The sequence below is a fragment of the Cyclopterus lumpus genome, chromosome 6, assembly GCF_009769545.1.
Source record: "Cyclopterus lumpus isolate fCycLum1 chromosome 6, fCycLum1.pri, whole genome shotgun sequence".
Taxonomy (NCBI): Eukaryota; Metazoa; Chordata; class Actinopteri; order Perciformes; family Cyclopteridae; genus Cyclopterus; species Cyclopterus lumpus.
In genome coordinates this window covers 5,371,120-5,397,916 of record NC_046971.1, presented here as the reverse complement: position 1 = coordinate 5,397,916, position 26,797 = coordinate 5,371,120, and the positions used below count along the sequence as shown (strand labels likewise).

At 43.2% G+C, this 26,797-nt stretch overlaps 3 protein-coding genes across 4 annotated transcripts; 2 read left to right on the top strand and 1 right to left on the bottom strand.

Annotated features, from left to right (window-relative positions):
• Window positions 1-206: 206 nt before the first annotated feature.
• Window positions 207-5,812, top strand: wdr61 (WD repeat domain 61). The gene is made up of 11 exons (XM_034536125.1): window positions 207-316; window positions 689-732; window positions 832-859; window positions 1,771-1,876; window positions 2,073-2,245; window positions 3,304-3,452; window positions 3,716-3,809; window positions 4,155-4,248; window positions 4,448-4,540; window positions 4,913-4,991; window positions 5,574-5,812. The coding sequence occupies exons 2-11, from the start codon at window positions 721-723 to the stop codon at window positions 5,661-5,663; spliced, it is 918 nt and encodes a 305-aa protein (XP_034392016.1). The 5' UTR covers window positions 207-316; window positions 689-720; the 3' UTR covers window positions 5,664-5,812.
• Window positions 5,813-6,258: 446 nt separating this feature from the next.
• slc25a44a (solute carrier family 25 member 44a) lies at window positions 6,259-10,949 on the bottom strand. 2 transcript variants are annotated; one of them, XM_034534601.1, is made up of 4 exons: window positions 10,633-10,948; window positions 8,755-9,462; window positions 8,534-8,661; window positions 6,259-7,593 (listed from the first exon to the last, which is right to left on the bottom strand). In XM_034534601.1, exons 2-4 carry the CDS (start codon window positions 9,386-9,388, stop codon window positions 7,402-7,404), a joined length of 954 nt encoding a protein of 317 aa, XP_034390492.1. In that variant the 5' UTR covers window positions 9,389-9,462; window positions 10,633-10,948; the 3' UTR covers window positions 6,259-7,401. The 2 variants fall into 2 exon arrangements, with proteins under 2 accessions (XP_034390492.1, XP_034390491.1); XM_034534600.1 differs by having other exon boundaries at window positions 7,293-7,593; window positions 8,534-9,462; window positions 10,633-10,949.
• An 888-nt stretch (window positions 10,950-11,837) lies between these two features.
• ireb2 (iron-responsive element binding protein 2) lies at window positions 11,838-23,121 on the top strand. The gene is made up of 22 exons (XM_034534599.1): window positions 11,838-11,969; window positions 14,424-14,510; window positions 14,750-14,915; window positions 15,014-15,151; window positions 15,368-15,598; window positions 16,183-16,252; window positions 16,624-16,807; window positions 16,909-17,048; window positions 17,260-17,431; window positions 17,526-17,626; window positions 17,839-17,955; window positions 18,432-18,591; window positions 18,765-18,900; window positions 19,309-19,393; window positions 19,492-19,648; window positions 19,899-20,023; window positions 20,151-20,255; window positions 20,355-20,497; window positions 20,737-20,884; window positions 21,039-21,161; window positions 21,268-21,453; window positions 21,598-23,121. The coding sequence occupies exons 1-22, from the start codon at window positions 11,945-11,947 to the stop codon at window positions 21,706-21,708; spliced, it is 2,910 nt and encodes a 969-aa protein (XP_034390490.1). The 5' UTR covers window positions 11,838-11,944; the 3' UTR covers window positions 21,709-23,121.
• Window positions 23,122-26,797: the final 3,676 nt, after the last annotated feature.

The following is a 26,797-nucleotide window of genomic DNA, read 5'->3' as shown; positions in this document are numbered from 1 at the left end:
TTACAGAAATGCTTATATCATGATTATTTTATTAATTGAATTACCTATTACATTTCAATATGTTTTTTTAAATTATTTATTGTTTTTACATGTAATCAACAATTTCAAATACTTTATCTTTTTCAACTCCAGTAATTGCGTTTACCTCCACTTACCGCTAGTGGCGATAGTGCGGTTTGGGCGTTATTAGCCAACCGTTTTGTTACAATCGAAGAAGAAGGGGAGCGGATGTTACGTCGCATGCTGTCATGGCGTCTCACATGTAATTGTCCGAGTTTCAGAAATTTAATAAAACATATTATTAGGAGTTTTAAAGGTACGTGTGCGCATTTTCCATGCTAGTTAAATACGTTATCACAAATAGAGATAGTCCGGTGACCTAGGTGACCTCGCGTTGCCCTGGTAACTGTTAATGCAGCAAACTGCACTTTGTTGTCGTAATAACCGCAGCTAGTCACAGCTAGCCCCCGTTAGCTGCGGTGTTTTGGTCTTCAAATACACAAATGCTGTACTGTGAACGTGCAGTTTGATTCCTGATTAATTTGTATGTTTCCCCATAAACTGTGGCAGCGCTACACGTTTATGCTATTGTCTATAAACTGAGTGTTGCTAGGCAGCAGAACTAACGTTAACTAGTGACAACTTAAGTTTCTAAAATGAAGCTAACACACTTTACTGTTGTTTTCAGGTTAAAGTGAGGTAATCTAACTGGCCAAGAAAATGAGCACTCAAGTAAGCAACACTTTTACATTTAACATATTTCTCACTGTATTTGTTTTCTGGGGTAAAGACCGTAAATACTAAGAGACATGTGTGCTTTTTCTATTTCAGTACAGCATTCTTTTTAAGCAAGAACACGGTGAGTAACAGCTTGGATAAAAAATATTACTTAATAAATCAACAGAAAGTCCTGTTATTCAAAACTAATACCACTACTTTTTCCTGTATTCAAACCTGTCTTCTTCTTCTTTGTCCCCTCAGCATAAGACTTATTGTCAACAAACCCCTCAAAACTATATTCTACAATCTAACTAGTATAGTCTGTGTAGCTAACGCTTTATAGTCTTCTGTGCCTCCACCGTTCTCCAAAATCTATTACATACAAATCAGTGAGCCACTCAGATGTACTGGGTGACACATTCCTGAAATTAATTCAGTCAATTACACATTATATATAAATACTTACTAGAGAACCACGTGTGTATTAATGAGGGATAACTTCATGGATTCCAGCAGGAGGTTTTGCTGTAATAGCAGCTTATATACAGCATGAAAGACACAAGCAAAACAATATATAATACTATAAAATAAATAAGTGGGTTAACTTATATATACATGTGAAAATGCTGTGCAGTGGTAGTGAAGTACAACCTAGTGGGCTGCACATTTTGCAAAAGTGCAAATGGTATACTGTTGAGTTGTAGTGCAGTTATTGATAAGAACATTGGAAGGTGCATGAGTTATGCTTGAGGGTGTTTGTATCTGTATTAGTCAGTTTGGGAGAAGTGCATGGCAACCTATGCTGTAAAAAGTTGACGGGAACTGAAACTTTATGTTCATGATTCTGTTTTAATTTTTTTAATCTGCAGTACCTAACAGGCTTGGAGCTGAGAGCCACAGATAGGCTGGCATACTAACAAATTATTGTTTTTTTGTGTGTTTTCATTGGATTTATCCACAATAATAACGTCCCTGCTTGTTTCAGGTATTAAACATCACTCGTACTCGTACGTTCGTCACACGTTTGAACCTGTGTTTGTTTCCTCTCAGCACACGATGATGCTATCTGGACAGCGGCGTGGGGTAAAAGTGAGTCGGACGGGTCAGAAACTATCGTCACCGGCTCACTAGATGATCTGGTGAAAGTCTGGAAATGGTGAGTGGGCCTTTTACCCAATATTGTATTTATTTATTTATTTTTCTTTTGTAGCATGGGATTTATTTAACATCTAGAATTGTTCTCTCTATAGTCACATGATTTTTGAATGTCTTACAGAGAGCCGTGAAGCTTAGAAGTCGAGTCGAGTATATTTGACATTTCGTGACCGAATAATCTTTCACTGTTGCTGCAGGTCGGACGAGAAGCTGGAGCTGCAGTGGACTCTGGAGGGCCACCAGCTGGGCGTGGTGTCAGTGGACATCAGTCACAACGGAGCCATCGCTGCCTCCAGCTCCCTCGACGCTCACATCCGTATCTGGGACCTGGATTCTGGGAAACAGATCCGGTCCATGGACGCCGGACCAGGTACGGCTTGCCCTCAGAAGACCAGTGACATTTCTTTTGAATTATTTCTTATTCGGGGTTAGGATAGCGTGTTGAGGAGAGAGATAATGATACCCTCAGCTCTATACTTAACTTCTGAACTAAATAAACATGACACAGAACACAGTACTTTGTGTTCAAGTTTTTTACCTTTTTAACTTAATTCAAACTGATGACCGAGTGTAATAATTAAATTAGAAAGTCCCACCAAAGGGCGATAACTTTGGAACAGTTTGTACAAAGAAACAAAAACACCAAGAATCTTTCTGAAAGATTTGTTGGTTGCAGAAAGAATTCAGGTCTCATTGTTTGTCTCCGATAAATCCGATAATTCCCTTTCATAGAGGAAGTCTGACGCCTGTAAGCAGACTAATTTGGAGTAACTCTGCTCCTAAACGTATACTTCTGATGGAAAAAAAAAGGTAGCTGTATTTGTTTGGCCTTGTGAATGTGGTCTTAAACTGTGTTGTATTGAGTGCTCATTTACTTTTTTTACTTGTCTAGCACACGGCACTGGAAAAAAGGTCACGACATTATAAATTGTCAGTCTTTAGTATAAAACCCAAACCTGCAGGGGATGACAGCTCGTCTGCTGTGTCGCACAGCAAGCTTGTTTTATTTCCTCTCAACCCCAAACCCAGAAACCTCTCTGTTGTTGTGTATCTTGAACCGAGCTGCACTTCATCTGATGTCATGTCACCTCCCATTAGTGACGCTCCACTTCCCTCAGTGGTCGGTCTGGGTCAGTGGACTGCAGACCTTTTTTTTTTCTTCTTTTCCTCTTGGGACGCGGTTTATTTTAGTATATTTGAAGTCTTTAGAATTAAGTCCTGTTAAGGTGAAACCTTTTGTTTTTATTGTTTTTATGTGCTGTCTTGTTAGCTAAACCTTGACATAACAGTAGGTTTTAACTAGAAGACGCATCGCATTCATTCTGTTGTGTTCGCTGCAGACAACATTGTTAGAATAGACTTGTCCTTGAAAAGAACCAGTTTGATATGCTCAACCTTCCCTCGCTCCCTTTCTGCTCTGCCGTCTAGTTGACTCCTGGTCGGTCGCCTTCTCCCCGGACTCCAAACACATCGCCACGGGGAGCCACCATGGCAAGGTCAACATCTTCGGTGTGGAGAGCGGCAAGAAGGAATATTCTCTGGACACTCGAGGGAAATTCATCTTGAGCATAGCATACGTAAGGAACCATAAATTGTCCTTTTGGTCAGCCGGGTGGAGTCTCTTAAGGACTGAGACTGTCTCGTCTTTACAATAACTCCTCTTGATTTGTGTTTCTTCTTTCTTATAATAACACGGTTAAACCTTTCTCTCCGGGTCCAATGCTTTAAAAAAAAAAGAGAGGGTTTTAGAAAGATTAATAGCTCATCCAGTCTCGTGTCTATATTTGTAGGTTGTCTTTTATAATTAATCACATTGGTTTTATTCTGTTTTGCCCCTCAGAGCCCTGATGGAAAATATCTGGCCAGCGGAGCCATCGATGGGATCATCAACATCTTCGACATCGCCACTGGAAAGCTACTCCACACACTGGAAGGTCGGTTCAAATATTAGTATCCACTGTTTATGTCGTAAATAATGGATCTAGTGCTGCAACAAGTGATTGGTTTCATTACCAATTATACATTAATTGATTTTCATGTTGGGTAAACGTAATAAAATACAATGAATAACGTCCACCACAATGTCCTAAAGGTATTCAGATTGCTTGTTTTGTTTTACCAACAGTTAGATTTATACTTATACAAATACTCACATCCACACAAGCTGGAAAACATTAGCTATTTTCCCGGATAAATAACTTTTAAATGAACTAAACTAAAATGTGTTTTCTTTTCATAAATGAATGGATCAATAAGTGACTTGTCTCCTCTCTCTTCAGGGCACGCCATGCCCATCAGATCCCTCACTTTCTCCCCCGACTCCCAGCTCCTGGTCACAGCCTCCGACGACGGCTACATCAAAATATACGACGTGTGAGTTTTGTGAATGAACTGTATTCTGTGCCAAAGATGCTCATTATACATTAAAAAAATGAAATATACACACATTGAACATGGGAGGGGGGGGGGGGGGGTGCACCAGTGTTACACGTGTGACAAATTACAAACACAAAACGGTATCGAAAGGGAAAAGAAAAAGTTTTTTTTTAACCGTTCAGCTATTGTTTCACAGGCAACATGCCAACCTGGCCGGCACGCTGAGCGGACACGGATCCTGGGTTCTTAATGTCTCCTTCTCCCCGGACAACACACACTTTGTCTCAAGGTAAACATCAAACACACACAGATTTAAAAACAACAAAATGGAGGAATACCTTCTTTTTTTTCCAGTGCTGAAGCATAAAACCTGCATTTCTGCAACATTACATTTTACCAGCAGAAGACGACGTTGGTTGACCTGAAAAGCAGACCGAGCTGCTGTAAATGCATTATAATATAATATCCAGTACTTGTGTGAGTGTGTGTACGTTCTGTGTCGTCTACGCTCAACGAGCTTTCACTCCCGGCGCGTGAAACCTTTTCCAGACTTAAGTTTCCAGTTCCCGCTGCCAAAAACACACTGAGCAGCGCGACGTTTGATGAACTGTTTAAAAACCACGTCCTCTCTCTCTCTCTCCTGTGCTACTACCCCCCTCAGCTCGTCTGACAAGAGTGTGAAGGTTTGGGACGCCGGCTCCAGGGCATGCATCAACACTTTCTTCGACCATCAAGACCAGGTGACAAAGACAAACCCCGGCGCCTCCTCACGGGAGTGTGTTTTATAATCGGATTCAAAGTGAGAAAAATCCATCCACTGTAGGTGCTGATGTGTCGGGGCAGCAGGGGGGAATCAATATGTCACGGAGGGGCCCCTCACATGACCCTTCTCTGACGCTTCAGCTGGGGCTAAACCAATAAAGCCCGCTGTCATTAGATCCCTGGTTGCAGACGCCTGTGGGGAGGTTGCTCTGTTCTCCAACAACGCCTCTAAATGAAATATCCCGGCTCCTCAGAGGCGGTTTTGACTGCTCTATTGTTTTTGTTCTGCACCAGATTTTTGTAGCCCTTGTTTCCTGAAGTCTCAGCTCTCCGCGCCGCTGAGCTTCTTTTTTTTTAAGGCGTTTGTGAAAAAGCTCAAATAGATATATAACCGCTGTTTTCTACCTGCGTGGTTTCTGCTTTAACTGCCGTCCATTTCTTCAATCTCAATGCATAATATTATTTAATATGTGGACACTTTTTGTGATTTATGGAATAGCCCTTTTCACGTCACTCGAATCTTATTCTCGGCCTTTGTGGTCCTCCTTTTTCTTCTTCAGGTGTGGAGCGTAAAGTACAACAGCAAAGGCTCAAAGATCATCTCGGCCGGAGACGACCGCTCCATCCACATCTACGACTGTCCCATGTGATGGGCGTCGTCCTGTGAGGATTCACACAGCTGCTTATGAAATCATGAGTTGGTAATTGGGGGGGGGGGGGGAACTGTAAATGGTGATGGAGGTATTTTTTTTTGCACTGGCCCACTACGGTCAAATAAAATGGTTGTTTTTGTACTTAAGCTTGTATTGTATTTTCTTTAGTTTATGGGCTGATATTTATCATGCCCATAAATTTCATTGTATATTAAATTAATAAAGTAAGTGCCTTGGCATGGAGCCTTGAAACGGACACAAGGCAATAAAAGATCATCAGATGGGTCAAATATGGATTTATAATTCTTTAATTAAATCACATTTCTTTAACTCTTCCTATTTTATTAATCTTACATTTTTTTAACTAACTTTATTTTTTGCCTACACATTTCAGACTTTCTGTGGCTTCATAATCTGGAGGCATTGCTTCAGGATGTACATTTAAAATATTGTGGCAAAAGCAGGTTTGGAGGGAGGTTTGTTTCAGCTGCAGTGCTCCCTCCGGTGGTCATGCTGGTGCACTGCAGCCTCATCGTCACTACTTTTAAACAAAGGGTATTATCTTTATGAAGTACATACACTCACACTAGTCGGTGATTCAGAATTCTTTATTAACTTTGAAGCTTGAAACGCATTAAACTGTACTTTTTAACAATTTGTTGATACTGCGCACACAGCAAGCAGGTAGTCGGTAAATACACGTGTAGCACAGGTAGGTCTATTTTACATTTGCTTTTCAGAATCAAATCACATCAGTTCAGAAACTGTAACTGCAAAAGAAAGAGCAGAGAGTGTCAAACCTCACTGAGATCCCTGGCAGTAATAGTCGTGTCTAAACACGGCCTTGTTGATGCACCTCACGCTCTGTGAAAGTGAAATCTGAAGTTCATTCGTGTCTGCTGGTGTGTCAGCTTTAAGCAAACCATCTCCCAGTGGTTTCGGTCCGGCCACCAAACAGTTGCCGATGTGATCAGAGCGCTGTAAATAATTTGTTAAGCGATTTGATCCTGTAGCTTTCTTTATCTCAAGCTCCACGTTGTTTTGTACTTTACATTCACACAGACGCCAAGAAGCAGAAAGACTTGTCTTCTAGTACAATTAAATCAAACCTGACTTCAGACAGCTAGTAATTAAAATCACGTGACACGGATTCATATATTACAGAAAGGTTTTAGGTTACAAAGACCTTTTGAAATTGTTTTTTTTAAATATATATTCTTTTGGCAGTTTAACTGAAGTTTTTTTTACATTTGGAAGATGTACAGAATCAGTATTGTTCTCATTAAATAACAAATCTTATTCTTACTTAATTTATGCCTCAACTAAAAGAAAAAATTTAAAAGAAAGGTGAGATCCTGAACAGGTGGTTCACACCTCTGCACAACATTTTCACTGGAATGCACATAAGAAATCAAACTTCTCAAGACGAGCAGAGACGGCATTTGTGTGTGCAGATTTTGGTATATTGAAAAAAATCATTTGACTGGCTCTGTCACAAACTCTCTTATAAAAACCAAAACGTACTGTGATTAATTGCAGAGTAACTATTTATATAAACAAAACTGAACCTAGCTGGATTGTGAACTGTAGCTGCATCAAGTGACAATCTTAGGCTGGTGCGTGAAATGTTCCTGCCCTGCTGTGTGTGTGTGTGTGTGTGTGTGTGTGTGTGTGTGTGTGTGTGTGTGTGCGCGCAAAGCCCGGCACGAGGCGGTCCTGGTTCCCTTCTGGCCTTTCACCAGTGTCTGGAGTCCACCAGATCGTCTCGCAGGCTCAGTCTCTTCAGAGTCTCGTATCCCACGACGATGAGCACCGACGTGTGCATGGAGGAAATGATGCGGGCGGACAACCCCTTGGTCATCGCCCAGACGCCCTCCTCCGCCAGCAGCTGCTTGAACGTCTCTCTGAGAGACGAGCGCCCCTCCACCTGCAAGCAGACGCAACAGACGGTAAATCGTCTTTTATTTGCAGAAAAATCGCACCAAAAAGTCTTCATCGGGATGTCATGTGACACGGTCACAAAACGACTACTAAATGGACCTTTTTATGGTAAGATTGTTTTTTTTCGTCGACTGCTGTTTTTCAAGTTCTAGAATTAACTTTTCAATCTCGACCAAGAGACGTTTTTTTTTTTTTTACACTTTAGTTTTTCACCGGTGCTTCGAGGCCTCATCTAATTAAAGTTCAGCAAAGTTCTGTCTGTGTGAGCGCCGAATGAAAACACGGGGATGTGTGCATGTACACAAGAGAAAGAAAAAGTAAACTACTTTGTGTTGATGCTTATACGTCTACAAAAACATCGGTTGGCCTGTTGCTGCACTATTGAGTAACGTTAGGGACTAAAAGGAAGTGTGTCGCAACAGAGAGAGAAACGAGCCGACTGCGGCTGTATTTGGTGCCGAGAGATTACCTCTCGGACTCTGTGACACAGAGTCAACGCTGGCATTTCACAGAGAGTTCACTTAATGGTTCTGTAGATTTATTGACTGCTATCTGAACCAACTCATTTTTGGCCTGTACACGATTCTAGTGAGCTCTGAATACTCTGAGTGTGAATGCTCACCCTGGATTAAGACTAAGTTGTGTTGGTTAATAATTCCCGTTCTGTAGAGCGAGTCTATTAGCAGACCGTGGCTGGGCCGTGCAGCCTGGAGGTTAGAGACCGTCCCTTTAACCTGCAGATGCTTTAAACTAACAGTTGCAGGTTTTTAACTGTTAAAAAAAGTAAAAAATGTATCAATTAAAAACATCCACTTTGTCAGCCATAAACTTGATCAAAGCAAAGTAATAACATAAATGACGAAACCTAAACGCATATGAAGTTTTTGCTTTCACGTGGTGCACAATGGCGTTTTCAGGGAGTTTACCTGTACTCTAGCGCGAACAACATCCATGGGGTTGGTGATGGTGGAGGCGGTCGCCGCCGCCATTGGTCCCGCCAAAGCCTGCAGAATTAGATGGGGACACTCGCTTGGCGCCAACAAGGACAGCTGCTCTGGAAAACAAAAACAAAAAAGGATGCATAAAACAAAAAACTGTGCACATTTGTGGGTTTTAGTCAAGCAGGTGAGCCGGGGCGTCGACTTACCTGTGTACAAATGATAAAAAGGCCACCAGAGTGCACTGTTTGGGATGTACGTGAGAAGCGATGCCACGTAGCCCCTGTAAAACCCCTTAAAGCCATCGGCTGCGAATATCTGCACCGTGATGTCGCGGCTTTGCCCGAAAATCAGTCTGCGCTTGGTTGTCGCGAGCATCATTTTGGGTTTGGCCTTGAAGCGGGTCAGGTGCTCCCCCTGTCCTTGCATCATCAGCTGCTGGGACACCACGTCTATTGGCACCGTGATGGTTTGGGCCACCAGGGACGCTGCCCCTCCGGCCACCACCGACTTCACCGTGTTACTGGGCGAGTACTGGCTCACATGCAGGCGCACGAGTTCATAGGTGGTGATATAAGCCTGTCCCGAGATCAGCGTGAGCGTACTGACCATGAAACCGCGGTAGAGGCCTCGCGCGCCCTCGGCTCGCAGGATCTTGCAGAAAGCGTCAAAGGTGCCGGAGTAAAGGGCCTTCCCCTTCTGCACCTGGAGCCGGGTGCGGATGAGGCTGGCCGGGTAGACGGTGGCCCTGGTTGTCAAGGTCATGAACACACCCAGGGAGTAGAACTTCCTCTTGTCCAGGTCCTCCCATTCTATAATTTTGATCGCACCTTTCTGCTGCATGGTGCCGGCTAGAGCAGCGCTGCACCCCTAAAGCCACGCATCTGCGGTCGTCAGCCCTCCAACTGCCATCACACCTGAGAACGAGAACATTCGGCGTTAGCAAAGCTCCGGGATCAGATGCAAGGTGGGTTCACGAAAATATTCATTCATTCTTTTTCAGAATTTGGACTGATCCCAGGACGGCTGTCAAAAGGCATTGCAATACCAGATAACACACTAAATCAGTCTTTATATGTGTAACAATACAGGGCTCTCGCACATAGCATAACTTGAATAAGACTATTTCCATTATTAATTAATCTGCCAATTATTTTCCAGCTTCATTTATCAATCATTTGGTCTATTAAAAATGTCAGAATATACAGAGAACCGGCACAAAACCCCAAACACATGTTGACATATTCCTTTTTTAATTTTTATTATACAGACTTCCTCAATAAATTCCAACGCTGTTAATTTATTTGACCTTGATTTGAGTGGACCATCACAATAAAGCAGGTCCATTTCTCTCTCCCACTCGTTGCATCCGTGATGTGAGCAGGCGTACCTGAGCTGTCTGAGCTCTTTCAACAAATATACACGCAGAAGAATCCATTTAATGACATCCCGCATTATTAAAATAGTGGCGCTGCGGATGCGTTTAATTAGTTGTAATATTTAAAAAAAAGTCGCAAGTCAGAGACGGAAAAACCTCACAGGACTTGAACGGCTCCACGGTGTTATCAGCCACATGCGCAGAGAGTTATGCGCAGCCATTTGCCTCTGAGGCTGCGACACATTACACACATCTAAAAACTAACGTTGCGTTCAAGGTCGTACAAAAAGCGTCGGACAAAAAAGGAGAAATTGACTGATCTGCAAGGGATTAGATCAGATTATATATACTTTATTCAATTTATTTGTTACAGCAGCAAGCATGTTATAATATATTCAATAAAACGAAAACATAAAACGATAAAGGTATAAAACGAAAAAAGCGTCAGCTAGCTAAATGAAATGTAATGATACTTGTATCCGTATCTGACGTAACATTTTTAACTACAGATTAGTCCGCGAGTATTGTGTCTTAACACTGAAAGTCTAATAATCCACTTTTGTTGTTGTTGTTTTTTGCAGCGGTTGGTGAAGAAGGGGGGGGGGTTGGGCAGCACGTGCAATGTCACACAGTGTACTCGAGCTGTTTTGGCAGCGAGCTAACAGCGCGAGCGCGAGAAATAAGAAAGAGGTTTAACGATTAAACGTACCTGTAGCTCGGGTTCACCTTCCGCCGCCCGCTCGCTGCTTCGTTGTTAAACTCCGTCGGCCCGCTCCGCGACAAGGTGGATCATGTCTTCCGCCCATTCTCTGCTCCGAACTAACGCTGTAAAAGGTGAAAGGTCATGGGTGGTTTTTCTTAAACTACTGCTGTAGAAATAAACGTTTCTTTAGTTTAAAAAAAAAGAAAAAAGAGCGTGGCGCTAGTGTCCTCGTGCAGGTGATCCCTGTAACGGTTATCAGTTACTGTCGGGTACTTAGCTTGTTGTTTGCACATGCTGATGCGTTCACGGTACAATGCGAGCGTAGGAATTTCAACTAGCGAGGCCCGAACAACGAGTAAACAACATTGACATGGATTTATATACGGCGTAAGAAGTGCTCAGATTATATACTAAGGTAGGAGTATGAATAACAATGCATTCAAGTTGTACACGTATGAAGAACTATCAGATACATCGTTTGCTAGTTGTAAAGTTAAATCTAGTAATTTCTAGTCTTTTTATTGTGTTTTTCTGAAGTACTAAAATGGGAGTACAAACTGAATTGTGTTGTTTTGTAGAATGACAATAACTAAAACCTTGAGCCGTGTTTCGTTGTGAGTATGTGTGAGTTTCACCGGTATTACTAGTTTAAATATGTATTAGTTACGTTGCAACACACACAGACAAAGTCGGAGGCGCTCTGAAGGCATCTGCAAGTATCTGTACGGTCACGTGGGACCTTTACGACTACACGTTTTTTCACACAGTAATTTTTATTTAATTTACATACATATTGCAATAGTAGCAAATATCATTAATTTCTGCTGTTTTTATTATTATTATTATAATTATTTATTCAACAATTGCCCATGTACAATTTCCATTTAAACTAACATGCCAGAGTGGCAAACGCAGAGAATAAGAGACAGGAAAAAAAGCATAACATTAAAATTACAAAGTCTCACAGTCCTGTTATGTTCACAAAGAATTTCATGTATGTGTTTAAAAAACTAGGGCAGAAGTTTTATTAAATAATCATGTCGTTATTTTTGACTTCACATGGATTTTCCATATCTTTTGCAATTTTCTTTGTTTTTGAAATATTATTTATTTTCTATACATTTGCTTATTTTTACACAATGTCAGCATAATAAATAAATATAGAGCCAGCTTCATGACGCGCTCTCTTAAATCGTTTTTATTTTGTCAGTATTTGGGGAGTGGGCGTGGCCGAACACATCTCCCTTCTCTGATTGGTCAGCTCGGTGTTGCTCCAGTGCAGTCGCCAAAACGGGTCGTGTTGGTTTCAGAAGTCATCATGGCGCTCACTCCGCCAGTCGAAGGTAAAGAGCTGTCTTCTGCTAACCCTTACTAAGTCAGCCATTATCCGAGAGGCCGTTCACCTAAGACGGGAATCGATAACAAAAAAAATAATTTAAAAAAGATCCTTAAAATGTCTGTCGTTTGCTGTCATAGCTAAGTTAGTTAAAACAGTCGCTAGCTTGGTGTTATTCGCAGTACAAATAGCTAGCTAGCTGACGCCGAAAGCTAGACACGTCTTTGCTCTGCGCAAAGATGTGTCACAACTTTAAAGCACTCTCTCTAGCTAAACGTAAACCGTGTGCTTAGGACTAATTGCCCTTTTTTCCTTATCGCGTCAAGGCGGTCCAGCATGTAGCACGATAAGCGAGAGAGTGCGCTCCACGATAAGGACTAACTAGCCCAGTGTTAAGCTAGCTGACCGTTAGCCGTGACACCGGGACAGAGACGACGGGTTCATGTGTGAGGATGTTCGCAGGCGGCGTCGACACCGCTTGTCCTGTTCGCACCACGTCGATGCGCGTGATCACAGTTGTGTCGACCGCAAGCAAGACGACAAACAAGACGAGAATTGGTTTATATTTTAACACCCCCCCCCAAAAAAAAAAACAGACCGTCGAGGAAAACAAATTGTAAATCAGATTTAAAAAAAAAAATTTGACATTTAAGTTTCCTCACAATAATTGGGTATTTTCAACAAACCTGGATTTTCAGTGCAAGCAGGTTTCCCCAAAAATGATTTTTATCTCCACAGGATCAACCATCGTGTCTTTGTTGTGGGTCAAGTAGTAACATATGAAAACTGAATATTTTCCTTTCGCCCAGCTTTGTATTAGGGTTATGGGTTTTAGTTTCATACAGCTTATTCAAAACACCTGCTGACAAAGGATCACAGTGATGCAGGGAAATGTTGAGCAATAAAACACCAGCGTTGGCTTCCTGTGAAATTATCTGACCAAAAAGAGGACAAGTTCCTTTTGAAAAGGTTGAATGCATATTTCGCTTTGGGTGTTTAAATTCGTTTAACATGCATTTCATTTCTAAATATGTCGCAGTGGGCACAGACGCTGTTCTTTAATCAGGATTTAGAAAAATAAATGAAAGAAATGTACACTTTTATTGATCCCCGTGGGGAAATTCTTCTCTGCATTCGACCCATCCTTAGTTATTAAGGAACAACTGGGGGTTCTGCGTCTTGCTCAAGGACACTTCGACATGCAACTATGGGGGGAACGAACCCGGTACCTTGTGGTTACAGGACGACCGCTCTCCCCCATGAGCCGACTATGACAAAAGTTTTGTTTCAAAACTGGTTTATGCCCGATTAGTTAAATTGCTAGATTATAAAACCGGAGTTGTTTTTCCTGTTTCTCTGGCAGCAGTGATAATACTCGTGTTGCTTTGCCTCACCGATGGTGAACATGTTGAGAGGAAATACTGCAGAAGAAATAGACAGTGTGTGCCTTTCACATTGGTTTATCAGATTTGTAGGACTCACTCTAAACCAGTTCTCTGTGTGTGTGTGTGTGCACGTGTGTGCACGCTCACATCTTTCCCATGAGTTTCACCTCTGCATGATGGATTTCAGCAGGGAGGCTTGAGGAGATTCTTCCTCTTCTTATTATTTATTCGGTGAATGCTCGGTAGGATTTAGGTAACCAAACCTACAGTACATGCTTTAGAAAAAGACACTATATAGTAATTTTACACAATATGTAATTCAGATTAAGTCAAGTGTGTAGAGAGTTTCTGTTTCACAATCATCACACAATTGATACTTTAAAATCTAGTAACCTGAGAGCCAAAGTTACAGTGTGTTGATGTCCTGTTGTGAGTCCAGCCAGTAGAGTTGGGCCAAGATTTAAAAGATAACTGTGTCCATAGGGGCTCAGCACTTGCTTCGTTTTAAGTTTTAAAGTAGAATATCATCAACGTTTAACAGCTGGGGGCTAAATAAATGAAATGAGACCGGAGAGATTGTTTTCTTTTATTGTTTTTTTTTTCTCTGCATTTACATTTTGCCCCAAAATGCACCGTTGTTCATTGTTACATTATCCAAGAAGCTTATTTACAGTACAGTCTAAATTAAAGTTTGGCCCTTCTGCTCAGCGACTTATGACCACTAATACAATATGGTATGTAATAACCCAATTCTATGGACGCACTACTGTTTGTTTACAGACAGCTCAGAAAATCTGAGGCCTTCGAGATAACTTGAGCCTTGTGCGTGCTTGAACTGCCATGTTTTTTGCACTGTCTCAATGTTGTTAGTTAGGTAGTTAACTATATATATATATATATATATATATATATATATATATATATATATATATATATTAAAGTCTTGTGGAGTAAACCTGTCCAACCTACAAGTACACATGCTGAGACAAAAAGAAAAACATTTGATGATATCACCTTTCCTGGACTCGTAACACATTATTAGGTTGCATAACTAAATGTTTGTCTCCCCTCTGCAGAGCACCCATATAACCATCTAATTGACACCCTGAAAGACGGCAGGATCAAGTTCTTCAATCCACAGAAACTAAACGATCCAAGATATGGTGAGTTCAGCCCCTGTGAGTAAAAGAAAGTCCCTCTTTCTAGACCTTTTCCAGGTGGCATTTATTTTACTCGGATCTTCACAACGAAGAATAAGTAGTACGACGTCGTACAGTAGAAATCTACGTCATATAATTGTCGAATTAACCTATGAGAGCCTTTTTGTTTTCGCATTTGTCACAATAATAATAATCAGATTTATTTACACATTGTTTTTTTTTTGTTTTGCTTCCCTATGTAGACAAGCTGCCTCTGTCCATCCGCGTCTTACTGGAGGCAGCAATCCGTAACTGTGATGGCGTCTACACTAAAGAAGACGACGTCCAGAACCTTCTGGATTGGCAGCAGCAGCAGAATGAAGCCGAGGTGCCGTTCTCTCCAGCGCGAGTCCTTCTTCAGGACTTCACGTGAGTTTCGCGAGGTTATTAATATCATCATGCTTTGAGGTATAAAAGTGACGGTGAGGTTGATTACATTTGTTTCCTCTCCCGGTGTCCTTTGACAGTGGTATTCCTGCCATGGTGGACCTGGCAGCCATGAGGGACGCTGTGGCCAAACATGGCGGGGACCCCGGACTGGTCAACCCTAAATGCCCCACAGACCTCATCGTAGACCACTCATTACAGATCGACTACAGCAAGTGGTGTGTTTGCGTGTATATTATCCTTTTTATATACTAACAGTGAGCTAAAAAAAGGGAGAACATAAAGGTACACACACTTTTAATTAGTGACCTTTTTTTTTTTTTTTTTATCGATAGAAATCTGAATTAGTAAAACTGACTTTTTGTCTGTATTTACATGAACATCTGTTCTCATAATGTATTCCGTGAGATAACACAAGTTTGTTTTACTCACAGCTCCATACAGAATGCACCAAACCCCGGTGGAGGCGACGGTCCAAACCAAAGCCAGGGTCCTTCCCGTTCCACGCCCTCCAGGCGGGGCTCACAGTGCGGGGCCCAGCGGGGCTCCTGTAGCAAAGCTACCTGCAGTGACCCTCCAGCCTCCGCTGGTCAACCTGCAGCCTCAGTCCAGCAGATCGAGAACACTCCTCTCCTCTGCCCTTTCCACCTGCAGCCTGTGTCTGAGTGAGTTTGCCTGTGAAAATTAATGCGGTTTCTCGCTCTTTACGGCTTCTGAAACTGCTGTGTGGTTCATTAATAGGCAGCGCTTAGATGTGATGTTTAGAAATGGATTTTACAACCTCTAAAACCACAATAAAAACATGGTCATTTTCCCCCTTTGTCAAGCGACATAATTAAATATCTGTCTAACTAACTACACGAGTACCTTTTGGCCATTTTAGCTAACTGTCTGCACCTTTTGTTTAATGAATTAGTCTCATTTTCCAAAACGAATCCAAAGGGAATTAGTTTAATTGTGTTGTTATGCTAAAAAGATTATCTTTGCATAAAGCATCAGGGAAGTTCGGTAAATCAATCGCCGGTAAAATGGTAACGTTAAACAAGTAGTAGTTAAGTTTGGAATAAATAGCACCCCAGCTCACGTTAGACTCCAAGGAAACAAAGCCACACATTTGACACATTGTTATGTAAGCTAATTGAATTTGCCTTTTTTATTTTTTTTCACCACATGTTTATATGTCTTTTTTTTTTTAAACACAGAGTTCCCCTTCAGCACGTCTCATGTGGATTTGTTCTCTTTTCTGCAGCACTGAAACAGCTCTGAAGAATCAGGAAGTGGAACTCATCAGAAACAAAGAGAGGCTTCAGTTCTTTAAGGTACGGCTAACGGCAAATCTTTTTTTTGTTGATGCGGTAACATCAGATCATCGGAGGGAAAGGACATTTTACAAAGTGTATCTCATTCCTTTATTCCCGATCAAGAAGTAGTCCGAAGCAAAGTTAGCGGGCTGCTGGCAGTTTGAAAAACAAAAAGGTCAAACTATTGTATTATTTGACACTTTTTGTAACAGAACAGCTCCGTATATTTTATTCGTATTTTTCGGCTTCTTCTGTAGCTTTCAGTGTAAAGTCATGTAAATAACTTTTCTCCCACTCGAGAGAACAGAACAAAACAGTGTTTGTACTTTTGAGTGGGACGCAAGTCACATTTCTTTCCTCCTCCTCTCCCTGTCAATCAACCAACACAGTGGTGTTCCAAAGCCTTTAAGAATGTGAACGTGGTTCCTCCGGACGTCGGTGCGGTCCACCAGGTGAATCTGGAGTATCTGTCCAGAGCGATCCAGGTCACCGACGGTTTCATCTACCCCGACAGCGTGGTGGGAACCGACTCCCACACCACCATGATCAATGGCCTGGGCATCCTGGGTTGGGGTAAACGCACAAAAACTGTTCTCGCCAGTCGTTGACATATTTGTCAACCAGGGAAGTTGATTTATTAAAAAGAAAATGTTGTCCGCGCTTTCCTCCGCCAGGTGTTGGGGGAATTGAGTCAGAAGCGGTGATGCTGGGCCAGCCGGTGTCTCTGACCCTTCCTCATGTGGTGGGCTGTAAACTGGTGGGCTCCATCAACCCTCTGACCACCTCGATCGACATCGTCCTCGGCATCACAAAGGTGACACTGCTCTGCCTTTCTTCCTGCCTTTTATTAGGATGTCCGTTCTTCTCAGTGAGGACTGACAGTTAAACTGAAACCGTTGTCGACTAAAAAAAACGCACAGTCATTGTTGCAAGAAGCAATCAATGGCACGATTTACAGGAAGAGCACTTATTCTTTTGCCTCTCGTTGTGCACCAATCGTATCGTGTACCATTTTATTGTTGCAGCACTTGCGGCAAGCTGGGATCGCTGGAAAGTTTGTGGAGTTCTTTGGACCTGGTGTCTCCCAGCTATCGGTTCCCGACCGGACCACCATCGCCAACATGTGCCCAGAGTACAACGCCACCGTCAGCTTCTTCCCCGTGGACCAAGTCACCCTCAAGCACTTTAAAAAGACGAGTAAGTTTGGCAGAAGCGACGCGGCTCATTGAGAGTCACAGCGCCCGGTTCTGTTCATGCGTTGTGAACTGACTTGTCGTTGTCTTTCTTCCAGATTTTACCGAGGAAAAACTTGAATTACTGGAGTCTTACATGCGAGCTGTAAAACTTTTCCGAAGCTATGGAGAGCCCTCAGAAGACCCTCAGTACTCTGAGGTAACGCGTCAAATATATTTATGATTTATTTATTTAAGTTTTCTTTTTTTAGTAAAATAATGATTAAGAACAGAGAAACATTGAATGTGGTTTAACATTAAAACTATTTGATCTAATTCCCTTTTTTCTTTGTCATACGGTATGTGCCAAGGTAGCAGCAGTAGAGGAATTTAATTTTGATAATAACGTGGAAACCATTCATCTCTGTGCAGGTGATTGAGATCAACCTGAGCTCCATCGTGCCCTGTGTGAGTGGACCGAAGAGGCCCCAGGACCGAGTGGCGGTCAGCAGCATGAAAGAAGACTTCCAGAGTTGTCTGAATGAGAAGGTAACAAAGAAAATGCACAATAACACTTTGCAAAATATTTATGTCTACTGCCCTTTTGGAGAGGAACCAAGTGTACAGTCATGCAAAGATACTCGGGTGCATTTGGAAAACATTGCCTTGAAAAAGAACAGAGTAAGACAAAATGTATCCGGCGCCTCAAGGCCAGCAGGAGCTGACGAATAATCGAAGACTCGCAAATATGATATGGCTAGGGCTTTTATTGTGAAAGGTAAGAACAGAAGGAGTAGATCTGGTCTCCGTCGCCGTTGTTTGAGGATGAAATAATTAATAGAGTTTCTTGGTTCAGACTATGAAGCCTCTCCATGTTATTGTTTCCTAAATAGAAGCTATTCAAATTGACCTTATTCCAGTATGATGACTTTTTCGCTCCGTGTGAAACTCCTCCGGTGTGTGAAGGCTTTCCCCACTTCTCTCCTTTCATTTTTAAATATTTATTATTATTTTAATTATTGCAGGTTGGCTTCAAAGGCTTCCACGTCTCCAAGGAGAAGCAGGACAAGCGCGTTCCTTTCCTGCACTGTGGTCAGGAGTACCAGCTGGCCCACGGCTCGCTGGTCATCGCTGCCGTTATCAGCTGCACCAACAACTGCAACCCGTCCGTCATGCTGACTGCAGGTAAAGACTCGAAAGATGAAACTATGGATCAGATTTCCTCTGAAAATATTCCCTAAAATGTTGTGCTTTTTTCCCCAGTCTTTCACCAAATGAATCTCCTGTTCTGTGTCTCTGAACTCGTTGTTGTGGCTACTTTGCATAACGCGTCTGTTTTTTGTTGTTGTGCTTGACAGGTCTACTGGCCAAAAAGGCTGTGGAGGCGGGGCTTGTTGTCAAGCCTTATATTCGGACCAGCTTGGCTCCTGGAAGTGGCATGGTCACTCACTACCTCAATACCAGTGGAGTCCTGCCTTACTTTAGCCAGCTAGGGTAAGCGTGTGTACACAGTGACGACACACACACACACACACACACACGCCCCTTTACCACCAGGGCGATGACCTGGGATAAACCCATACCATTGATTTAACTTAGCTTAGCTCTGGTTTTGAAAGAGTTCACGTGATCATTTTTGGAGGATTTAATTTGTGGCCCTGTTGGGATTTTACCACATAATCCTTACAGGTGTTTCTATTATTTTGTCCACCCCATTTACGGATACATATAACAATAACAAACACCTCTCGGTGTATTGCAATGCAGTTTAAAAGGTGTTGAATAAGTTCAAGCTAGTTTCAAACTGCATCTGTGACACCCCCCCCCCCCCCCCCCCCCCGAGCACATCTGTGAAGGCGGCCGATGATTTAATTCCTTTTCACCTTTCCCTCCCCTCCCCAGGTTTGAGGTGAGCGGTTACGGCTGTGCCACCTGTGTCGGGAACACGGCCCCGTTACCCGACGCCGTCGTGGATGCGATCAAACAGGTGAGATCTCCACAATGCGATCGATCTCACGCCGTTCCTGTAGATCTCACCCGTCGCGAAAACAATGACGTCGATGATCTTGCTGCGTTTTTTTTAAGGGGGATCTGGTGGCCTGCGGCGTGCTGTCTGGCAACAGGCACTTCGAAGGGCGCCTGTGTAACTGCGTGCGCGCCAACTACCTGGCCTCCCCGCCCCTGGTGGTGGCGTACGCTCTCGCGGGGACGGTGGGAATCGACTTTGAGAAGGAGCCCGTGGGTAAGGAAGGCACCCGTCAGGAGCTGCTCTAAAGCCGGAGGGCTTGGCTGATTACAGGGATGCAACGTTTAGGCATTCTGTGTCTTGTGCAGACATGCATCAGCCACAGAACGGGTGACAAAAGAGCATTGTGGGTAGTTTAAGAGTCTAACCCACTGGGTAATCTGGCAGTGACTATAGCAGTGAAATGAGCGGCTTTCATTTAAAGGTTTTTAGACTTTAACATGGAGCGTCCTGTTGTTTGGTGAAGGTGTGACCTCCGAGGGGAAGGAGGTGTATCTCTGTGATATCTGGCCGTCCAGGGAGGAGGTCCAGCAGACTGAGGAGGACACGGTCATCTGCTCCATTTTTAAGGATCTCAGGGGAAGGATGGAGGTCAGAACACGATCCAGCTTTATTTATTTTACGTCCTTTTCAATTAAAATCAAGTAAATGAGTGATTCTCTCTCTCTCTCTCTCTCTCTCTCTCTCTCTCTCTCTCTCTCTCTCTCTCTCTCTCCAGAAAGGGAACACACTTTGGAACAACATTGAATGTCCAGATTCGGTGCTCTTCCCCTGGGATCACAAGTCCACATACATCCGTTCGCCGTCTTTCTTCAGCAAGTTGGTACGTCTCCAGACATTTTGTGGGAGTCAAATACAAACGGCTGCAGTTTTGACAATAAGCGCCTCCTCTGCCCGTGTCTCTCTCTCTCTCTCGTCTCAGAGTAAAGAGGTGCCTCCTCCTCCGTCGATAGAGAACGCTCACGTCTTGCTGTTCCTCGGGAACAAAGTGCTGACGGACCACATCTCGCCAGCGGGCAGCATCGCCCGGGTCAGCGCCGCTGCCAAGTACCTGCTGAGCAAACGGTCGGTTTCCAATCCGACAAGATAACATCGATCAATAAATGTGAATAAGCAGTTACAGGAAATAAACTGTATGTGGAGAAACGGTAGAATAGAATAAATAACCTTTTTTTACATTTTTTATTATGACGAATAAATAATGAAAGATATAATGTCGGGGAAGGATGTATGAAGTGTTGTCGCCGGGCATCGTTGCTATGCAAATGTCATAATGCCTCTTTTGAAAAACATATTCCCCTCAGCCTGACGCCGCGGGAGTTCAACTCGTACGGCGCTCGCAGGGGGAACGACGCGGTGATGACCAGAGGCACGTTCGCCAGCATCAAGCTCCAAAATCGCTTCATCGGCAAACCGGGCCCCAAAACTTTGCACATTCCTTCAGGCCTGACGGTGAGCGAGAACGCTTTTTTTTAAGACCCAGAAGGCGGATTTCTTTTGTTTGTGATCTTTTGAGCTGGAACATTGTGTGTGTGTGTGTGTGTGTGTGATGTCAAAGACGATAACGCATCCTCCCTCCTTGTTTACCTTCTTTTTTTTTTATCAGCTGGATGTCTTCGAGGCAGCCGATCGCTATCAGAGAGACGGCGTTCCCCTCATCATCCTGGCGGGCAAAGACTACGGCTCGGGAAACTCCAGGGACTGGGTCGCCAAAGGCCCGTACCTGCTGGTAAACACACACACACACATTTCATCCAACATGGTGCAGGTACATTACAGTGATTACGCCCCACAAAGCTATTCACTCACTTGTTTCTTTGCCGCTCCGTCGTCAGGGGGTACGCGCGGTCATCGCCGAGAGCTTCGAGAAGCTGCACAAGAATCAGCTGGTGGGGATGGGCATCATGCCGCTCCAGTTCCTGCCCGGCGACAGCGCGGACTCGCTGGAGCTCAGCGGGAAGGAGAGGTTCACCATCACCCAGCCGGACAGCCCGAGTCCGAGGCAGCGGCTCACAGTCCAGGTAGGCCGGCCGAGCCCTGAGCCGTGATAACCGACCGCACTGGTTTTTTTTTACGGTTTGTTTGGTAAAGTCTGGAAACCGAGACCGAGTAATATTCTTCCTGGTGAAATGAATTTGACTGATCTCTGTTCTCTTGTTTAACAGACCAGCCAAGGAAAGTCCTTCTCCGTCACCGCGCTGTTCGACACGGAGATGGACGTCACATATTTCCGACACGGGGGCCTCCTTCGATACGTCGCTCGGACTCTGCTCTGAAAAAACGTCCCGCAGCCCGACTGAATGTTGCACCCCAGCGGTCTTCATCGCGTCACCGGTCTCGTCTTCAAGTTCTGACGAAGAACCCAGTCGCTCGTCGGAGTGACATTGATGATGATGATGATGATGATGATGATGATGATGATGATGATTTGTCCGTTTTCGAGCTGGATGAACCTCTCCGGACTTTTGGAGTTGTTTTCTTTTTCCCCCGACCTGAGCTACACGTGACCTTTCTTCTTCAACGTTTCTCCTCACGAGAAGACGACTAGTGACATTCGCTCAATGAGGAGACTTGAACCCAAGACGACCTTTTAAACATCCTTTTTAATCATTCTTTCTTGTTTTATTGCGTTGGGAGACCGGATTTGCTGCGTACTGAGGGGACGGTTTGTCATAGAGTTTCTGCTTCTGTTGACGCCTAGAAAGGCGCACATGGTGCTCGCGGTACTGCGGCGTGAATACTTATTTTTTAATTTTTTAAGGGTATATCCTGTTTTTACCAACATCCAAGTAAAGTCTCATTTTGCAGAATTAAAGTCGTTATGTGGGAAATGTGAAATCCCTCTTGGCGGCATCACTAAGCTACATAAACATGTCCCCCATCTCCCACCGACAGCTTCCCATTAAAGGTAAATTATAAATCATGAAAGTTTCTCGTCCTTAATAATGCATTAATAATAATCCATAACGGTTTAATTACATTTTGACACATTTAGTCTTCGTACCCAAAGTATTAAATATTATCTAAATGCAATATTATAAGTTTAACAGCTTTTAAATCTCGGGAGACTGGCGGCCTGCAGCGTTCAGAGGTTTTACACCGACGGCTCGTGAGATGCATTGTGGGTAATGTTGGCGACGGGCTTTGAGGAGAAAAAAAATGTGTGGGGTACGGCAAGAAAGCGGATGACTGTATTTCCCCAAAGTTATTATTATTATAATAATTTTTTTAACATATTCTCAACTGGACCCTTTTTAATTTATTTAATTTTTATTTATTTTTTTTACTCGTCCCGGTCGTGACTCGGATGTGGAGTTAAAAACTGCTTGAAAGTGACGCGTCATCATGTCCCTTCATGGCGTCGGCGTTTCTCACTTAGACTTCTGTCTCTTATTGACTATAAATAAATAAAGCATGAGGAGATTATCAAATCAATTGTAGTGGGAAAAAATTATAACAAATGCTCATTTTTCCAGCTTCTATCGTAGTTTGACCTGAACTGTAAGTGAATGGATGGACAGCAGCCCGGCCTAAAATACAGGTATTCTTAAATGTATATGTATTACATGTGCTGAGGGATCGGACTTCATTTTTTTTGTTTGTCAGCTCGGTATCATTTTGTGCATGTTTTCAAAATCATTTTGACGCAGTAAAAAGTTTGTGTTGGCTAACGGCACTTTATAAAACCATCCCTTCATTGTATCGCGTCACATTATCTAGAATACAGATTGGAGCCTTCACGCTCCATTAGAATACATGTGTGTGTGTGTATATATATATATATATATATATATATATATATATATATATATTCTAGCGTGAAGGCGCTATATATATATATATATACATACATGTATATATATATGTGTGTATATATATGTATATATGTGTGTATATATATATATACATATATATACATATGTGTATATATATGTATACATATATGTATACATATATACACACATATATACCATGAATATGTATGTATACATATATGTATGTATACATACATGTATACATACATATATGTATACATATGTATATGTGTATACATACATATATGTATATGTATACATATATGTATACATATATGTATACATATACATATATGTATGTATACACATACATATGTATACATATATGTATGTATACATGTATGTATACATATGTATATGTATACATATGTGTATGTATACATATGTGTATGTATACATATATGTATGTATGTATATGTATACATATATGTATATGTATGTATACATGTATATGTATGTATACATATATGTATGTATATGTGTATATGTGTGTATATATGTGTATATGTATGTATATATATATATGTGTGTATATATATATATATATATGTGTGTATATATATATATATATATATATGTATATATATGTGTATATATATAGATTAATTTATTTTAGTGGTAATAGCGTGGTGTAATACTGGCTGTGCTAAAGGGAAGTTATTTATTGGTTTAAACACACTACTGTGATACGTTGAAACATATTCTGCCTGAAACAAAACGGTGTATTTGATTTTATCATTTCAAATAGCGATCAAAGAATTGTTTTTGCCAAACTGACAAAACGATCTGAAACAAGTAGCACGGTGTCCCGAGGCCCACCGCTCCTCCACCGCTTCATACTACACGTGGGCTTTAAGTTGCTCCTCCACCGCTTCATACTACACGTGGGCTTTAAGTTGCTCCTCCAGTGCTTCATACTACACGTGGGCTTTAAGTTGCTCCTCCACCGCTTCATACTACACGTGGGCTTTAAGTTGCTCCTCCACCGCTTCATACTACACGTGGGCTTTAAGTTGCTCCTCCACCGCTTCATACTACACGTGGGCTTTAAGTTGCTCCTCCACCGCTTCATACTACACGTGGGCTTTAAGTTGCTCCTCCACCGCTTCATACTACACGTGGGCTTTAAGTTGCTCCACCGCTTCATACTACACGTGGGCTTTAAGTTGCTCCTCCACCACTTCATACTACACGTGGGCTTTAAGTTGCTCCTCCAGCGCTTCATACTACACGTGGGCTTTAAGTTGCTCCTCCAGTGCTTCATACTACACGTGGGCTTTAAGTTGCTCCTCCAGTGCTTCATACTACACGTGGGCTTTAAGTTGCTCCTCCAGTGCTTCATACTACACGTGGGCTTTAAGTTGCTCCTCCAGTGCTTCATACTACACGTGGGCTTTAAGTTGCTCCTCCAGTGCTTCATACTACACGTGGGCTTTAAGTTGCTCCTCCACCGCTTCATACTACACGTGGGCTTTAAGTTGCTCCTCCAGCGCTTCATACTACACGTGGGCTTTAAGTTGCTCCACCGCTTCATACTACACGTGGGCTTTAAGTTGCTCCTCCACCGCTTCATACTACACGTGGGCTTTAAGTTGCTCCTCCAGTGCTTCATACTACACGTGGGCTTTAAGTTGCTCCTCCACCGCTTCATACTACACGTGGGCTTTAAGTTGCTCCTCCAGTGCTTCATACTACACGTGGGCTTTAAGTTGCTCCACCGCTTCATACTACACGTGGGCTTTAAGTTGCTCCTCCACCGCTTCATACTACACGTGGGCTTTAAGTTGCTCCTCCAGCGCTTCATACTACACGTGGGCTTTAAGTTGCTCCTCCAGTGCTTCATACTACACGTGGGCTTTAAGTTGCTCCTCCAGTGCTTCATACTACACGTGGGCTTTAAGTTGCTCCTCCAGTGCTTCATACTACACGTGGGCTTTAAGTTGCTCCTCCAGTGCTTCATACTACACGTGGGCTTTAAGTTGCTCCTCCAGTGCTTCATACTACACGTGGGCTTTAAGTTGCTCCTCCACCGCTTCATACTACACGTGGGCTTTAAGTTGCTCCTCCAGCGCTTCATACTACACGTGGGCTTTAAGTTGCTCCACCGCTTCATACTACACGTGGGCTTTAAGTTGCTCCTCCACCGCTTCATACTACACGTGGGCTTTAAGTTGCTCCTCCAGTGCTTCATACTACACGTGGGCTTTAAGTTGCTCCTCCACCGCTTCATACTACACGTGGGCTTTAAGTTGCTCCTCCAGTGCTTCATACTACACGTGGGCTTTAAGTTGCTCCTCCAGTGCTTCATACTACACGTGGGCTTTAAGTTGCTCCTCCAGTGCTTCATACTACACGTGGGCTTTAAGTTGCTCCTCCAGTGCTTCATACTACACGTGGGCTTTAAGTTGCTCCACCGCTTCATACTACACGTGGGCTTTAAGTTGCTCCTCCACCGCTTCATACTACACGTGGGCTTTAAGTTGCTCCTCCAGTGCTTCATACTACACGTGGGCTTTAAGTTGCTCCTCCAGTGCTTCATACTACACGTGGGCTTTAAGTTGCTCCACCGCTTCATACTACACGTGGGCTTTAAGTTGCTCCTCCACCGCTTCATACTACACGTGGGCTTTAAGTTGCTCCTCCAGCGCTTCATACTACACGTGGGCTTTAAGTTGCTCCTCCACCGCTTCATACTACACGTGGGCTTTAAGTTGCTCCTCCAGCGCTTCATACTACACGTGGGCTTTAAGTTGCTCCTCCACCGCTTCATACTACACGTGGGCTTTAAGTTGCTCCTCCACCGCTTCATACTACACGTGGGCTTTAAGTTGCTCCTCCACCGCTTCATACTACACGTGGGCTTTAAGTTGCTCCTCCAGTGCTTCATACTACACGTGGGCTTTAAGTTGCTCCTCCAGTGCTTCATACTACACGTGGGCTTTAAGTTGCTCCACCGCTTCATACTACACGTGGGCTTTAAGTTGCTCCTCCACCGCTTCATACTACACGTGGGCTTTAAGTTGCTCCTCCAGCGCTTCATACTACACGTGGGCTTTAAGTTGCTCCTCCAGTGCTTCATACTACACGTGGGCTTTAAGTTGCTCCTCCAGTGCTTCATACTACACGTGGGCTTTAAGTTGCTCCTCCAGTGCTTCATACTACACGTGGGCTTTAAGTTGCTCCTCCACCGCTTCATACTACACGTGGGCTTTAAGTTGCTCCTCCAGCGCTTCATACTACACGTGGGCTTTAAGTTGCTCCACCGCTTCATACTACACGTGGGCTTTAAGTTGCTCCTCCACCGCTTCATACTACACGTGGGCTTTAAGTTGCTCCTCCAGTGCTTCATACTACACGTGGGCTTTAAGTTGCTCCTCCAGTGCTTCATACTACACGTGGGCTTTAAGTTGCTCCTCCACCGCTTCATACTACACGTGGGCTTTAAGTTGCTCCTCCAGTGCTTCATACTACACGTGGGCTTTAAGTTGCTCCTCCAGTGCTTCATACTACACGTGGGCTTTAAGTTGCTCCTCCAGTGCTTCATACTACA